The sequence below is a fragment of the Dendropsophus ebraccatus genome, chromosome 14, assembly GCF_027789765.1.
Source record: "Dendropsophus ebraccatus isolate aDenEbr1 chromosome 14, aDenEbr1.pat, whole genome shotgun sequence".
In the NCBI taxonomy this organism is placed as follows: domain Eukaryota; kingdom Metazoa; phylum Chordata; class Amphibia; order Anura; family Hylidae; genus Dendropsophus; species Dendropsophus ebraccatus.
This window is the reverse complement of record NC_091467.1, coordinates 33,372,104-33,390,243: the sequence shown is the minus strand read 5'-3', so window position 1 is coordinate 33,390,243 and position 18,140 is coordinate 33,372,104. Positions and strand designations below refer to the sequence as shown.

Genomic DNA, 18,140 nt, shown 5'->3' with positions numbered 1-18,140 from the left:
GATGTACTGTATGAGGCAATTTCTTAAAGCTGTCACTGACTGATGACACAGAAGCCCACCAATCACTAGATATAGCCAGGAGACTTTGACTTGTTACAGGAGGTTAGTTCTATAAACTTAATGGAATAAACTTCAGCCCCCTAACTATAGCCCCCTATTACACAGGAGACGCTGAGGAGGAAGGTATGTCTTTTACCTTCCTCCTCGGTGCTCTTCAGAAGCAGTTAGTAGTTTGCTCCACGGTCTGGTAAGACTGTTAGGAGCACTGGGGCACCCTTTAGGAGTACTGCCCACTCCAATAGCGCAAATCTGCCCCACCCTGACCTGCTCTACTGATAATTAATAGAGCAGATTGGCCAGGGGCGGGCCGGATTGGCACTATGTGGACAGGCGGTGCTTCTTACATCCCCCAGTACTCCTGATGGTATTACTACACTGTGGTGCAAACTACTAACTGCACACGAACAAGGAGGAAGGTAAATTATATACCTCTCTCCTTGGCATCTCCTGTGCAATAGGGACATATCAATAGTTCCCCTTTAACAAGGAGCAGGGAGCCCAGCTCCTGCAGCAAGTCAGACTGAGCGGTGAGTTGGGGAATAAAGTGCGCACCCACATGCTTCTCCCAACTATATCTAGCGATCGGTGGAGGTCTCAGTACAGAGGTCAAAAAGATTGTTAGATATTGCTTTAACCTCTTAAATGGGCTACAAAAACATGGTCACTTTCTTCCAGGGACAGCACCATTCTTTCTGCAGTTTTGATGGGGTTTTGTAACTCAGTTACATTGAAATGAATGGAGCCTATTTGCAAACTCTACCCAAACTGGAGACAAGAGTCATGTTGTTTCTGGAACACTGGATAACCCCTTTAATGGCCAATGATATGCCTTTTCATGGGGTCATTTGGCCCCATGAGGCCTTTTTATGGTGGGCCTAGAATAGGGGATTGTGGGAGCCTCTGCTCTATCAGGTTAAATGAGAAGTTCGGCGGAAATTTTTATTAAAGTATTGTATTGCCCCCCAAAAGTTAGACAAATCACCAATATACACTTATTACGGGAAATGCTTATACAGTGCTTTTTTCCCTGCACTTACTACTGCATCAAGGCTTCACTTCCTGGATAAAATGGTGATGTCACGACCCGACTCCCAGAGCTGTGCGGGCTGTGACTGCTGGAGAGGATGATGGCAGAGGGATGCTCAGTGTCCCTCCAGGGCCCTGTGTCCCTCAGTGTCCCCCTGCCATCATCTTCTCCAGCAGCCACAGCCCGCACAGCTCTGGGATTCGGGTCGTGACATCACCATTCTATCCAGAAAGTGAAGCCTTAAAGGACAACTCCCGCGGGACCCCAAAAAAAAAAAAAACACAGACACACACAGACACCATACTCACCATCTCTCCGGTGACGATCGCCACTCGATTTGCCCGCCGTCCGCCTCTCCGTCGCCGCCGTCCGCCATCCAGCGATGTCTCCAACTTCCGGGTCCAGGGGATGGAAAAGGCTGCCAGTGCGCTTGCGCACCGGCAGCCTTTTCATTGGCTGGAGCGCATCACATGGCTTCCAGCAAGCTCAGCCAATCAGGGCTGAGCAAGCTGGAAGCCATGTGATGCGCTCCAGCCAATGAAAAGGCTGCCGGTGCGCATGTGCACCGGCAGCCTTTTCATCCCCATTCACTTTGCATGAAGACGCCGAGGAGGAAGAAGACCCGGACCGCCCCCGGCTCTGACGTCGTCGTCACCAGATGCCGCCCCGGAGAAGAGGACCGTGACGATCGTAATAGGTAATGTATACATTCCTTAACTTCCGGGGTGGGGGGTCGGGGGTCCGAAAGTGGGGGAAGGGGGCCAGGCCGGGTATTTAACCACATTACAAAGTTATATAACTTTGTAATGTGTGTTAAATGAGCAAAAAAAAATTTTTGTGGGAGTTGTCCTTTAATGCAGTAGTAAGTGCAGGGAAAAATCACTTCCCGTAATATATAAGCATTTCCCGTAATAAGTGTATATTGGTGATTTGTATAACTTTTGGGGGGCAATACAATACTTTAATAAAAATTTTCACCGGACTTTTTTAACCCTTTGAGGACCAGGCCCAAAATGACCCAGTGGACCGCGCAAATTTTGATCTTAGTGTTTTTGTTTTTCCCTCCTCCCCTTCTAAGAGCTCTAACACTCTCAGTTTTCTATCTACAAGCCATGTAAGTGCTTGTTTGTTACAGGAATAGTTGTACTTTGTAATGGCGTCTTTCATTTTACCATAACATGTATGATGGAATCCCAAATATATTATTTATGAAGATATAAATAGGTGAAATTGTAAAAAAAGAATGCAATATGGTAACGTTTGGGGGGTTCCTGTGTCTACGTAATGCACTATATGGTAACAGCGACATGATACTATTACTCTATAGGTCAGCCCGAACACAACCTTATGCAGGTTACACAGATTCTCTAATGTTATATATGTATTTTTTTTATGAAATCCTTTTTTTGTCAATTAAATATTAATAAAATGGGCCTATTGTGACACTTATAACGGTTTTATTTTTTCACCTACGGGGCTGTATGGGGTGTCATTTTTTTCCGCCATGATCTCTAGTTTTTATTAATACCATATTTGTGAAGATCGGACGTTTTGATCACTTTTTATTGATTTTTTTAATATATAATGTAACATAAAATCGGTAATCTGCGCACTTTTCCCCCTCTTTCCGTGTACGCCGTTCACCGATCACAATGACACTTGTTATATTTTAATAGATCAGACAATTACGCACGCTACGGTATATTATATGTTTATCTATTTATTTATTTTTATATGTTTTATTTATATAATGGGAAAGGGGGGGTGATTTCAACTTTTATTGGGGGAGAAGTTTTGGGGTAGTGTAATAGTGTTTTGAATTTTTTTTTTTTACACATTTGAAGTCCCTTTGGGGGACTTTTACATACACTACTTTGACTTTTACACTGACCATTGCTATGCCATAGGCATAGCATTGATCAGTGTTATCGGCGATCTGCTTATTGAGCCTGCCTGTGCAGGCTTAGTGCAGCAGATCACCGATCGGACCGCACGGAGGCAGGTGAGTCATACTGCGGGGGTCCCGATCGGTAAGTGACAGGGGACTCCCCCTGTCACTTACACTTAAACGCAGCGATCGCTGCAGCGTTTAATTACCGGTGAGGTCCCGGCTGCTCACTGCAGCCGGCCCCCACTTGCTATGAAGCGCGCTCCGCTCCGGAGCACGCTTCATAGCCGGAGAAACACCCAGGACGTAGAGTTACGTCATGGGTCGTCTGTGGACAGACTTCCATGACGTAACCCTACGTGCAGGGTCGTCTAGGGGTTAATTGCAAACCACACCTAAATTGGAGACAAGAGTGGTGCTGTCTCTGGTGCTGGATAACCCCTTTAATGGCTGCCGATATGTTTTTTTCATTGGGGTTATTAGGGGCCTTTTTAAGGTGGGCCTACCATAGGGGATTGCGGGAGCCTCTGCTCTATCTATCTATCTATCTATCTATCAGATTTACTCCCTTTGACACTGCAGCTTAGAAGGAATTCATGATTTTGTGACTTTGTAAACAGTTAGGAGGTATCATATATGCTTAGTCCCTTTAAGAGATAAAAAATAGCATTAAATTCAAAATTAAATAACAGAAGAAAGTAAGTAAACCCATGAAAGTTAGTAATAAACTGTACTTGTGACATGTCAATACATGCAGTTATGTCTTTGGTTACTCAGCATCTCATCATAATCTTGTTTCTCAGCTAATAAAGGAGAAGCTGTTAGATCTCCTGGGCAGAGACAATGAGGAAGGAAGACACACGGAGGATCTGGTGAGTACCTTCCCTGTAAAATAATGTTGGGTGTAGATCATTGGCGAGAAATCAAGTCCCACGAATTTGTGAGAGTTCTGTAGTGACAATGTGTGTTTGCTTTCCTCCAGAGTACCTGTGACAACATGCCAAACCATTCAGAAACCATTAGCCACACTGTGACGGTGCCACTGCAGGCCACGCTGGGGACACTGGAAGAAATTGCCTGTTGACGCCTTGAAAACACTCTTTATTTTGTGCCAAAATGATAGTGGACACAGCATGGATGTGTGGAGAGGGATCCCGCCACAGACCCTGGGAGAAAGGAGAGGGGACTGAGAGAAAATTGTATACTGCCAACTGTACACAGCCCTGCATGCCTGCAGTGTATATGGCACTGATCCTCATATACGATGTGAGGAGACACCCTCACAGACACACAACGCACACACATTGCGCTACGTCCAGCTCCGTGTGCTAAGCGGGTTGAACAAGGGGGTTTTATATAAAACAAAAAAGAAAATGACAAAATAAAAATTCATACAATGGCAAAAATGTTGTGTTTCAACTTTGGGTTGAAGCAGATTGGGCTTAAATTTTAAGATTCCTAGGAACTGGTAACATGAATTATATATCATAAGTAGTGCTGAGGGAACTTGTTCGACCCAAACTTCTTCAGGCAGCAAAGTCAAATGTTGAGTGTTCGGACAGTTTGCTTTTAGGGTAGATTCATATGAACAGTATTGCAGTAGACTTTACGCTGTTTTACAGCGAAATCTGCTGTGATACTCTGTACTGTTATGGCTTATGGCTTTGCATTCTTGCAGCAGTTTTTTACTCCGCTTTAAATCTTTAACTACTTCTATGCCTGTCCATAAAAATACAAGATACCATGCTTACCCGTTCCTCCGGCATGCTCCCGTCTGTTTCTTTGTATCTCAGCTCACTGACAGTCCGCTCAGCCAATCACTGGCTGCAGCGGGACAGCACAGTGATTGGCTGAGCAGGCTGTTATCGAGTAAGGACCGGGAGAGGCAGACAGGAGCATGCTCGAGAAACTTGGAGTGCAAGTTGCCACTACATTCTCACAGTGGAATAAAAATCTGCTGCAAGAATGCAGAGTCATAGACCATAATAGTACAGATTATTGTAATGGATTTAGCTACAAAACTCGCAGCATGAAATCCGCTGTGATACGATATGTGCTTGCTGGGCGGGAGTGTCTGATGCATAGTTGCAGCTCTTTAACGTAACAATCCATGAAGTCTAACCTATAACCCTACTTTTCCAGAGGGAAAAGGGGAAAATTCCTTCCTGACTCCAAATATTAAAAAAATATCCCTGGATCAGCACCTCGCATCCAGCTATCAGGTGCTATTAATTATTAATCATAATCTGGCACCAGTTAAAGGTGGTATCAACGATTAGAAAAAGCACAGTTACTTTCCTGCAAAAACAGCGCTACACCTGTCCCCGGGTTGTTTAATGCAGTTCTTCTCAACTCCAGGCCTCATGGCCATCAGCAGGTCATGTTTTGAGGATTTCCTTGGTATTTCCCAGGTGATATAATTATACTCAGTGCATCAGGTTTTATCAAAGGTGTTCTTTGTATGGGATATCCTCAAAACTAGACATAAGCGAACCTGGAACTGCCTGGAGGACCGCCTGGAAAACTGGGATACAACCATAGCCATAGGCTGTATCCCAGTTTTCCAGGCGGTCCTCCGGCTGTATCCACCCTCTTCACAGAGCCTGCAGACAACGGGAATCAGACGCCAGGTTCATACAAACACGAATTTCGGCAGGTTCACTCATCTCTACTCAAAACATGACCTTCAGGTGGGCCATGAGGACTGGAATTAGGAAGCACTTCTTTAATGCTTCAAGCGACTCTGTACCCACAATCTGTCCCCCCCCAAACCACTTGTACCTTCGGATAGCTGCTTTTAATTCAAGATGTGTCGTCAGGTGATGCAGTTATTGTCCTAAACAACAACGTTTAAACTTGCAGCCCTGTGTCAAACTGCCGTGGCCTAGAGTATCTATGCCCTAACCTTGCACCACCCCTCCGTCTCTCCTCCACACCCTCTTCATCATTAGGAATGCCGCTGGCAGGAATTTTCCTATTCCTCTGCAGTGAACACTGCACAGGTGCCTTAACAATCCAGCCCATGTGCAGTGTTCACACAGCTGATGAATAGGAGAATACCTGCCTGGGGCATTCCTAATCATGAAGAGGGCGGGGAGGAGGGGCAGAGAGGTTGTGCCAGCCTAATGCATACACAATCTAGGCCACAACCGTTTGGCACAGGGCTGCAAGTTTAAAAGTCGTTTTTTAGGACAATAACTGCATCACCTGCCAAACCGACGCCAGGGTAGATTTTGGATTAAAAGCAGCTAACTGAAGGTACAAGTGGTTTGGGGTGGGCAGATTGTGGGTACAGAGTCACTTAAACCATGTGTATAGCACAAACTAGTGTCCCTTATCCTAACCATGTGTACACAGCATAGATAGAAAACTGACTATCCAGGGGTGCAGCTGCTTACAAATATTTTGCACTTCTAAGCATGTCCACATCATTGGGTTTACTACTGCTCTGTACTTACCATCCTGGATGAAATCAATGCATTTAGGCTGCATACACTGATGTATAACACTAGTTTCTGCTGTCCTGAAAAAGGCGGCATAAACCTGGTGACAGATTTCCCTTAATATGGAGCATTACTGACTTCTTGGTTGGGAAATGTAATGGCTGCCTTCATTGGTGTAGAGTTTCCCTTTAAAAGTAAAACAGTGCTTTATCCCTGGCTTTTTTCGCGGGACTGAATAATAACACTGTAAATCTCACTGACCCATTTAAGTATTTCATGTACTGTACGCAGATGCTCCAGTGATATATCGGTAACAGATCGAAGAGAAATTTATTATGGGGAGCTACGTATTATGGGGATTTACATGTCATAGTATTTCCATAAACTATGTTACATATATTAAACTATTGTGAGAAAAACACTGACATAATACAAATTAAATGTACAAGAATAATGGGGGGTAGACAGGGGGAAGATTTATTAAACATGGTGTAAAGTGAAACTGGCTCAGTTGCCCCTAGCAACCAATCAGATTCCACCTCTCATTTTAAAAAGAGTCTGTGAGGAATGAAAGGTGGAATCTGATTGGTTGCCTGGGGCAACTGAGCCAGTTTCACTTTACACCATATTTGATAAATCTCCCCCATAGTGCTTTTCATGCACCTAAATCACAGGGTATCCTCCATGCAAAAATAGGACATCATAAAAAGCCACATTAAAAGGTATTCTAGTGCCCGAGTCTAGGAGTAGACAGGCTTGGGTACAAGGCTTGCCTTAGGCCTAATGGACATATAAGCAATGACGTGTTTAAAGACTAAGAATGGCAGTCTAATTGTAAATGTGTGAATGACAATTTAGACCAAAAAAATTATAACTGACTGGTTATTTCAGTGTTGCTCCCTTTCCTGCAGCTCATCAGCTGTTGCAAAACTACAAGTTCCCATCATGCCTTGTCTCTGGAAATGTCAGGTTCGATCAAACTCGAACCTTCTCAAACCTTCAGCATTTGGTTCCTGATGCCTTCCCGTTCCGTGGGAAAGGTGGAGACAGCCCGAGTACCGTCTGGAATACAGGGGCACAACCTATTACTACTCGGGCTGTCTCCACCAATGGGAAGGCATCTGGAATCAAGTGCTGAAGGTTTAAGAAGGATCGAGTTTGAATGAACCTGACATTTCCCGATGTTCGATCATCTCTTATCAAGACATTATAGGAGCTGTAATGTTGTAAACCCAGAGAGCCACAGTTTGGGTAGCCATGTTAGAGACCAGGGGTAGGAAACCTTGGCTCTCCAGCTTTTGCAAAACTACAACTCCCATCATGCCTGGACAGCCGAAGCTAAAGCTTTGCAACAACTGGAGAGTCGAAGGTTTCCGACCCCTGTTATCTACACTGCACTCGTTTTCCTAGAGTCCTAGAGAACACACAGACCGTGGTGGTCCTGCACCCCTGTCTTTACAGGTCACTTGCATCTGTGCCATGAGGTCTCAGGTGGCATCTCCCCCCCCCCCCCCTGCCAACTAAGAAAATATTCTGCTGATAACATGTTTTTATGGGCGCTTCTCTGTCAGCTGTCACAAGGCTTCAACAGTGAACAACATGAGTGATGGGCTCATTTTCCTGGGTGAGTTGCAGTGATAAAGAAGTACAGTACATGGACATTTTTCTATGCAAAATTAAGAGTGGATCCTAAACAGAGATATAGTATAAAACTTCTCTTTTTCAGATGAAGTCTTGTTTTGGGTTATAAAAATGCATCAAATACTGCACCATATGAATAAGACCACAAAAGACATCAACATTCATATACTATATTATTTGCTTTTTCTAAAGTGTATTACTCATTCGGGGTCGAGGGATGTACATCGATAAGTAGATAAATACTATAGAGCACAGCATGATGGGAATTGTAGTTTTACAGCTGGAAAGCCATAGGATGGAGAATACTACGTTAGAGTCATGAAAGACACATAAAACACAACTAGCAAGAGAATAGCCTTAATCTTCCTGAAATCGGAGGTGTCATTCTCTGTGTCAATGGCTTCGCGATCAAAACCACCGCGCTCATACAATGCGTATGCCGGCTACTGTTCTGCTAATGGGAATATGGACAGATTATGTGGTTAATCAGATGAGATGGGAATATCTCACAGTGCATATAAAAGGCTAAAAGAAAATTCCAGCTATGTTTTGTAAAGGCCTTTTCTAGCTCTCGGTTGTGTTTACTGCATAGCAGGACTCAGTTCTGCGTGGGGGAGAGAGAGTTATTTGAAGAGACTAATCAAGAGAAAAGTAGGTAACACACTGACCTCAATCATGGGCGCTGGGTACAGATGGCGGCACCTGCTGCTTGGCCAGCACACTCTGCTTCTCGACAAAAAACATACATTGAATTATGTGTTATTATTTCCCATCTGAAGAAAGAGTGGCCTGCAAAGCTAATTCCCCTATCACAAGTGCATAGCAGAACCATGCGCTATATATTACTTTAATGCACAGACGCTGCGGCTATCTTTCTGGGTAACCATAATAGGCATTTTTCTCATAGAAGCGGATATTACCTCTGTAAACATAGGCTGTGCTGGATAAAGTGGGATAAGGAGAAAAGTAAGGTCACTGAGTAGAAAGGGAAACTTCTCTCTTTATCTGCAGGGTGTGGGTGGTGGATTATTATTACCAACAAAACCACAAATAGAGTCCTTATATACCGGTAGACCCACGTCTGATGCATTCTGTCTATATTGTGAAAATATTTTTGGGCTATTTTACGGCAGAAACATATGTAATTTACTATAATATGTTTACAGCCAAAGTTATAGAAGGAAAAAAGAGCCAAACAAACAGCTGTTTGTATGAACTATTGTTACTGTCTTGCTGTCTTACTATTGGGTTCAACAAATTTTAATACTAAGGATCCTATTACAGGAAACTATTATCGGCCGTACTGGGTGGATTAGCGGCCGTTCCAGATGATAATCGTTTCATGTAATAGCTCATGTTGAAAGGCAGCGATCAGCCAACATGCACGATCTGAAATCTCAATAGCGTAGGTCTGCTGCCCATCGCTCCATGCAATAGAAGCGGTGGCAGCAGACTACTGCTCTCTTCTATTGGCCACTCGGGCGATCCAAAGATTGTCCGGGCGCCTCCTCCTCGCTCGCTGTCTGTGTGTTTAAAAGCATAGACAGCGAGCGGGGAACAAGGAGGAAGCGAGCACTGACCTAACAAGTCAGTACTTACTTCCTCCTCAATATTGGGCCGTGTAATATGGGCCCTAAGGGGTCATTCACACATTCTGTGCAATTTTTGCAATTAAGAAACTCCCAACATCATCACAGATGATAATGCCAGGGGCTCCAAACCAGTTTAAGGCCTTGTTCACACGTGGAAAAACAACGGCTGTTGCTTGACGCGGCCATGTCAAACAACAGCCGCTGTCTGTGATGTCACGGAAAAGCAGCCGCACAAAATGTCCGTTTTTCTGTGTGGACGTATGGAACCCCAGCCGTAGTGTATACAGTGTGTATACACTATGGCCATGGTTCCATAGGCTGTAATGTAATCGGTCAATGTCATTACACAACGGGCTGTTATTGCAAACCTGAAACAATGGTCATTGTCTAATGATAACATACGTTGTGTGAACGCGGCCTAAATCTTTGCGCTACTGTACTGTCAGTCCAGTAGTGAAAAGATTTAAACGATTTTTAGAGCTTGATTCTGGGAGTTCCACGTTCCGATTCTTAGCACAATGCGTATGAAAGCCCCCTAAAGTACAGTATATACCAGTTTTGAGCCCACAGAACTATGGAAGGAATAGTGCATTTTATCAAAGCAGTACGATCAAGGTCACATGTGAAATTGTTGCTAATTTTTGCACAGCTATCTTGCTCACAACTTTCGTTATCCATACACTCCCCACGAATATTTTTGAAAGCTCCTCACTTTTAAAGGTAACCTGTCACAATAAACAGTAGGCAACCTGGTATAGAACAGGAGCTGAGCAGACTGACAGTTCTCTGTCTTCATGTAAGGAGAGCTGTCAATCATAAAGCAGGACCATCCCCTTGACTACATTACTCATTGTAGGCTAAGAAGTCAAGTGGGCAGTTCTGTTCAGTGTGTATAAGTGTGTAGGTAAGGAAAACTTGCAATCACCGAGTTGGACTGACCAAATGACTACCTAGCCTTAACATCCTTACATGATGCCTGTCAACTGTACTGCATTTGCAATGTTGCAAGCTCCCTTTAAGTACAACTTAGCATTTATGTAAGATTTATAAAATGCTGCTTATAAAAAAAAAAGTTTTCTAGTTTCGACACAGGCACTAAGATATACTAGTGGTGTCATAAACGTTGCAAATGATAAATCCCCCCATGTTTGACCATAGCCTTATACTTGTGCTTCCTGCGTTATCCACTACTGCATGAAACCCTGCACATGTGTTTCCCAAAGACCCTTCCTGACTATGAGCCGTGCCCCTGCAGACGAATGCTTATTGTAGCTGCTTTCCATGTTCACCGGCGCAGTGTGGTGGTTCATTCTGAGAGTTTATCGACTGACCTAAAACTCTTAACACTTTGACAGACTATTAGAAATGATGCCAGGAATGAGCTTTAGTTGTATTATACAACCCCCTACAGATTATGGATGAATTGTAAACCGTGTAAAGTGGAATATGGCAGGGATCAATACTCTACATGCTCTCTGCTGCCTGACATACACAATGATGGCCACTCTGGAGTGGAGTGCTGCTATTAAACAGCTCCTCTGATACCCACTTTATAACAGGTAAGAGTCTGACATCTCCAGCAGGCTTCATACAAGGGATTATGGTTATAAATAGAGATGAGCGAAACAGCGAATTTATCAAAAAAGTAGTTGAAAAAGCGTTAGCAAAATTAACAAAAAGTTTATTCATCTGTCCATGCTCCCCCGCCGTTCTCTTCCTTGTCTTCAGCACCACGGCCAGTGATTGGCTGAGCAGGTTGTCGCTCTCAAGACTGCCTGCTCAGCCAATTACTGGTCATGACACTGTCCATTCTCATTTAGTCAGTAATTGGCTGTATGTGTGGCTGAATACACGGAAGAGGACATGGGGGGAGCGCGGACAGGTATGTTTAAATTTGTTAAGTAGAATTTTGCAGTAAAAATCTGTGTAAAAATTATTCAGTGCTTTGCTCATCTCTAGTTATAAGTAGTGTTGAACGGAGAAGTCGAACTGTTTGGGTTCGGCAACATTCCAAATACGAACACTCAGCATTTGACTCCCCACAGCTGCAGCAGTTGGATGCATCCCTAGTAGAGATGAGCGAACCGGGTTCGGGTTCGAGTCCATCCGAACCCGATCGTTCGGCATTTGATTAGCGGGGGCTGCTGAACTTGGATAAAGCTCTAGGGTTGTCTGGAAAACATGGATACAGCCAATGACTATATCCATGTTTTCCACATAGCCTTAGGGCTTTATCCAACTTCAGCAGCCACCGCTAATCAAATGCCGAACGTTCGGGTTCGGATTGACTCAAACCCGAACCCGGTTCGCTCTTCTCTTATCCCTAGGAAATTCTGGAAAACCTGGATACAGCCATATTTTGCCTCAATGGCTTCTTTCTCTGCTGGAAACGTTCAGTCTTTTCACTTTTAAAAGTAAAAACAAATCTTAAGCAGCATAAACACAGCCTCCGGACAGTTTCATATAACCATGGTACGGGTGCATGTAATACAGCTGACCTGATCTAGTCAGTAGATGTGTGGTCAGGCCAGGACGCTCTGCTGTAAATTGCACCCATAATTTGTTTATGTGAGACTGGCCCAAGGCACATTGGTTAGAACCTAGCTTGAAACCTAATTTGGCAGGGAAAAGCGAATTGAGTACTCATGAAGGCCGCACTACTCACAGACCTGTCTGGGGTTAATCTCACCAGGTTCTGTAAGGCAGTTTAATACAATTATGTATAGAAGTATGCCGCTTCACAGGTATACATACAGAGATGTACCTAAGACCATTAGCGCGCAGGGCATGAGTTCATACTGCTCAGGGTTTACAATAAACCACAGTGCGTCATACATGTCATAATACTGCTAATTCAGTCTATATCAGTATCCATTACAGGGAGAGCTCAGAAAGGCCTCCGGTGTTCGCTCTGTATTCTGCTATGGACAGAGTTAAACAATTTGATGAATGTGCAGCTTGCCCTGTAGAGCGCCAGCCTCTAGTGTGGGCACCGCCTGCACCATCTATTCTTATCTTGCACTTTGGCCCAGCAGCCCTCCCTTATCAATTCAATTTCTGGGAACCAGCAAGGGGGGAGCGGATCCATCACAGTTAAAGAGCTCGAAATTAGCTCTCAGCGTGCAAAATGTTCAGGATCCAGCTGGTTCAATTTACTTCCACTCTCCTGCAAATCCTCCCTCCTTATATCGATTGGTGTTCAGAGAAAAAGGTAAGCGGGACCCCTGTATGAAGTGCGGGACGGCCATCTGCTCTGAACAGTTTCTTCCTATACGATGGTGGTGGAAAAGAGCTTATTAATTGATAACAAACAGAACTACTGCTCTGAGAGTCAACGGGGCCCAGGAGCAGAGCCGTATGGAATCTGCGGCCTAAGAAGCACAAGCCGATAAACCACGGGGAGATGTTATTCACCAAACATTAAGGTATAGCAATCCATTCACTGTGTGATCTCCAAAGAACAGATAACACCACCTCCTCAGCCTATTAGCTGATACTATGTCCTAGTCTCTATATAATATAATAAACTTAACTTCACGTATCATTCAGTAAGTGACTTCTAGCTTTGTATAATGGAGTATTCCTACCTGGCGCTATGTCCCAGGTAACCTTCTGAAATCTTATTTTGCCAATTGTAATGGCTAATATCCTAGGAGACACCTATATATTTTATAATGTTTTTACTCCCTCTCGGTATACTACCTGTACTCCTCTCAGGACTACTGATAAACTTATAATATTGGGACTGTTCTATATTCTATAGAACTATATTCTTAAAGTAGCTTTCTACTGTCCTATCTCAAGGTATTATAAACTAGTGACAGAGAAGCTGAACAGAATGAGGTATCACTTACATTGTTCTGTGCAGCTGATCCAGAGATATCCCCCTGAATAACAACAAGCAGTCCTCTCCTTTATGTCCATGAGCCCAGACCAGTAGTCTTCATTATTCACAAGAATCAGCCCACCAGCTGCTGATTGACAGTTATCTATCCATGCTGTGTATAGGCAGTCAGCTGTCAATCAGCAGCTGGAGGGCGGGGGGAGGGGTGTGGCAAGAATCCTATTCTCCTGCATATTAAAAGAACGGCTGAACAGAATGATGTAAGTAATAAACCAATCTGTTAAGGCATACACTCTCATTTAAGGCAGCATAAACCTACTGACGGATCCCCTTTAAGCAATGTCAGTATAACACACGCCAGTATCAGTTCACACAACATTTTATATATTATGCCGAAATATGGCCGTATTTCCAATTCAAAATTACAGCCATCTATAAAGGTGAACGAATTATGGCCAGAAAAAGACGTTGTATGAACATAGCCTCAATGTGTATCTTCCTAATAGTCATTTGTTTCTATCATTGCTTTAGCTGCGTTCAGAGTGACCTCTAATACAAGGTTCTCCTAGTGTTGCTAGGTTATCATCCTATAAATATTAGACATCTAGCTGTAGTCTACAATGTCTTTTGCATATTTCAGAGCCAGCATTTATAGTTTTCCACAATGCTTTGGATAATATTAAAACAACTGACATCTAAAGCCCCAATCATGTTTCACCGCTAGGAGGAGTAGTTGGGGGGGGGGGGGCAGCAGACTGCTGGGAGGAGTAGTGGTGGGTGCAGACGGCCAGTAGGAGTAGTGGGGGGTGCAGACTGCTAGGAGTAGTAGTGGGGGGTACAAAGTGCTAGTGGGAGTAGTGGGGGGATGCAGACTTTTAAGGAAAGGGGGGTACAGAGTGCTAGGGGCAGTAGTAGTGGGTACAGACTGTTAGGAGTAGTGGTGGGTGTAGACTGTTAGGAGGAGTAGTGTGGGTGTAGACTGGTAGGAGAAGTAGTGGAAGGGGGTGCAGACTGTTAGGAGGAGTAGTGGAAGGGGGTGCAGACTGTTAGCAGGAGTTGTGGTGGGTGTAGACTGTTAGGAGGAGTTGTGGTGGGTGTAGACTGTTAGGAGGAGAAGTGGTGGGTGTAGACTGTTAGGAGGAATAGTGGGAGGTGCAGACTGCTAGGAGGAGTAGTGGGAGGTGCAGACTGCTAGGAGGAGTAGTGGTGGGTGTAGACTGTTAGGAGGAGAAGTGGTGGGTGTAGACTGTTAGGAGGAGGAGTGGAAGGGGGTGCAGACTGTTAGGAGGAGTAGTGGGAGGTGCAGACTGCTAGGAGGAGTAGTGGAAGCGGGTGCAGACTGTTAGGAGGAGTAGTGGTGGGTGTAGACTGTTAGGAGGAGTAGTGGTGGGTGTAGACTGTTAGGAGGAGTAGTGGGAGGTGCAGACTGCTAGGAGGAGTAGTGGGAGGTGCAGACTGCTAGGAGGAATAGTGGGAGGTGCAGACTGCTAGGAGGAGTAGTGGGAGGTGCAGACTGCTAGGAGGAATAGTGGGAGGTGCAGACTGCTAGGAGGAATAGTGGGAGGTGCAGACTGCTAGGAGGAATAGTGGGAGGTGCAGACTGCTAGGAGAAATAGTGGGAGGGGCAGACTGGTAGGAGGAATAGTGGGAGGGGCAGACTGCTAGGAGGAATAGTGGGAGGTGCAGACTGCTAGGAGGAGTAGTGGAAGCGGGTGTAGACTGTTAGGAGGAGTAGTGGTGGGTGTAGACTGTTAGGAGGAGTAGTGGTGGGTGTAGACTGTTAGGAGGAATAGTGGGAGGTGCAGACTGTTAGGAGGAGTAGTGGGAGGTGTAGACTGTTAGGAAGAGTAGTGGTGGGTGCAGACTGTTAGGAGGAGTAGTGGTGGGTGTAGACTGTTAGGAGGAGTAGTGGTGGGTGTAGACTGCTAGGAGGAATAGTGGGAGGTGCAGACTGCTAGGAGGAGTAGTAGGCAGGGATGCAGAAAGCTGGTAGGAGGGAGTAGACAGTAAAGGGAAGAAGGGAGCAGGCCAACCTTGAAACAAGTTCATGGGAGCCTTTTGTGAAGTTTGAAAAGTTATATTTTCAGAAGTTTTAACACATGAGTGTGGATGATGCAGGAAACATAGACAGTAATCATATGTGTGCCACTATTCACACTATGTGATGCAGGTGCAGCATAAACTGCCTCACCCCTTTCGGCTAAATAGTCCACATCAATTCAAGAAGAAAATCCAGCCCAAACAGTTCTCTTTGCAAATACTTTCTTTGTTAAATAATATCAAGAAATTCCAACATATAATAAAGCAATCACATCACCACATTGCCGACATCTATTGGTGAGTGCAAGCGGATCATTCTAATGATAGATTTGACAGCTCACACTGTCAATCATTATGTGCGCTGATCGATTGGACAGTAGTATAGATGGACTATTATTGTGGTGTAGTGGCCAGAGGTGATTTAACCCTGAACTCTCATTCTGCCATACTCCCCTTGATAAAGCCACAGTAATGTGGTGAAACATCAGGCAATAGAGATTAAAGACTACGGCTAGATGTCTGACATTTATAGGCTGATAACCTAGCAACACTTGGAGAATCTTGTATTAGACGTCAACCTGAACACAACTGGAGCCATGATAGAAAAAAAAATCATTATTAGGAGAATACACAATGATACTTGCGTGTGTTATACTGATATTGCCTAAGAATATAGTTTATGGTTGATCCAGAGTCACAATATCATACGTTCATCAGTAGTCCTGTGAGGAGTACAGGTAGCTTACCACTAGGGAGTGATAACTTACATACTAATACTTCTAACAATATAAAAACCTACAGGTGTCCCCTAGGATATTAGCCATTACAACTGGGAAGGTTACCTGGGACATACTCCATTATACAATGCCACACTGGGTATTAGCAATGGCAATTAGCCAACACTTAGTCAATGTCTTTTGTGGATTATTAAAACTTTTATTACATTCCAAGTCTCTATAGAGAGGTAGGGAGATAATATCAACTCAAAGGCAGAGGGTTTGTTAACCTTGACCATCCTGCTCTGATATCCATGGGGCATAAGAGTTATTGTATTTGGAACAGACCCTTTTAGTCCTCCAAAATGATTTAAAAAGAAGTTAACCCATTAAGGACTGAGCTATTTGTATTTTATTCCCAGCTGATTGGCAGGGTGCGAGGTGTCAGGCCTCAACTGATCTAATATTTATGACCTATCCTAAGCATAGTCATCTTTACCAGTAATGCCAAACGCTATGGCGGCTAAGCATGGCACGGTAATGTGAAGTAGCATCCATAGAATCATGATGGTCATAGTGGTGTGGAGGTCTTAACAAAAACAATGACAAAGATTGTTGCCATATTGCAAGATCCGTATCTCTAACTTGACATTTTTTTTTTTTCTATTTTGTGATATTTTTTTCCTGAGGCGGATTGACAAAATACAGTTATTCTTAAGCTGTTTTTTTTTTGTTTTTTTTTTTTTTTTTTTTTTTTTTTTTAATTAATGTTTATAGCGTGCACAATGCGATATAAATAATGGTATCGTTTTATATTTTTTGAGTTGTAACAAATGTGGAAATATCAAACATATATAGTTTTTTTGTTTTTATGGTTTATGTAACTGTTTATTTTGAATGGGAGATACAATTTATTTTATTATTTGGGAACGTATGATGGGGAGGATTTGTTTACGTTTTATTTCACTCTTTTTTTCCATTTTTATTTTACACTAGTGTTCCTTAACCATAAAATACACTGCACTACCACAGTAGTGCAGTATAATATATATGTCACCAATATGTAGCAGGGCCGGAGTGGGACAGAAAATCAGCCCTGGCATTCCAAAGCACGCAGGCCCATTTACCATACAGGGGAAATTTTATGATAAAATGTCACTGCAGCATAGACACTACTAAAGATCCTCATATACCATATAATCTTGTTGGACATACCAGGAGCAAAAATTCTCAGCAGTTCCTGAAGGTCTATAGCTTTCAGGGCATGCTGGGAGTTGTAGTTCACAACTGATGGGGTTGGGTATTACATAATTGTGGGGTATTCATTTTACATTAATAAAAAAAATATATATTTTGTAAGAAAAACTACAACTCCCATCATTTCCTGAAGGTCTATAGCTGTCAGGGCATGCTGGGAGTTGTATTTTACAATATATGGGGTTGGGTGTTACATTTGTTTAGTCATGTAAAATGAATACCCCAGACCTATGTAAAACCCAACCCCACAGATTGGGAACTACATCTCCCATCATGCCCTGACAGCTATAGACCTTCAGAAACTGCTGGGAGTTTTAGTTTTCCCAACAAAATAGATAATTTTGGGATGCCGATTTTACCGTACTAAAAAAATTATTTTGTTGGGAGAACTGCTACTCCCAGCAGTTTCTGAAGATCTATAGCTGTTAGGGCATGATGGGAGTTGTAGTTCCTAATCTATGGGGTTGGGTGTTACATAGTTCTGGGGTGCCCACTTGTAACAAAACTGGCCGGCGCGAATCAGGAAATGGTGCTTGCTGAACAACGTGACATCACAGCAGGCTGGCCATAAGAAGAAGAGGAGACCGACAGCTGACCTGGTAAACTCCTCCTGATGCTTCAACACAGCCGGA

General features: G+C 43.7%; 1 protein-coding gene across 2 annotated transcripts in view; it reads left to right on the top strand.

The window, feature by feature from the left end:
• ASIC2 (acid sensing ion channel subunit 2) overlaps positions 1 to 4,320 on the top strand; it is a 597,272-nt gene extending 592,952 nt beyond the window's left edge. For both annotated transcript variants that reach the window (XM_069952708.1, XM_069952706.1), the window contains exons 9-10: positions 3,779 to 3,847; positions 3,958 to 4,320. In XM_069952708.1, the coding sequence (XP_069808809.1) occupies positions 3,779 to 3,847; positions 3,958 to 4,059 (171 nt within the window). In that variant the 3' untranslated portion in view covers positions 4,060 to 4,320. The remainder of the gene's footprint in view (positions 1 to 3,778; positions 3,848 to 3,957) is intronic.
• Positions 4,321 to 18,140: the final 13,820 nt, after the last annotated feature.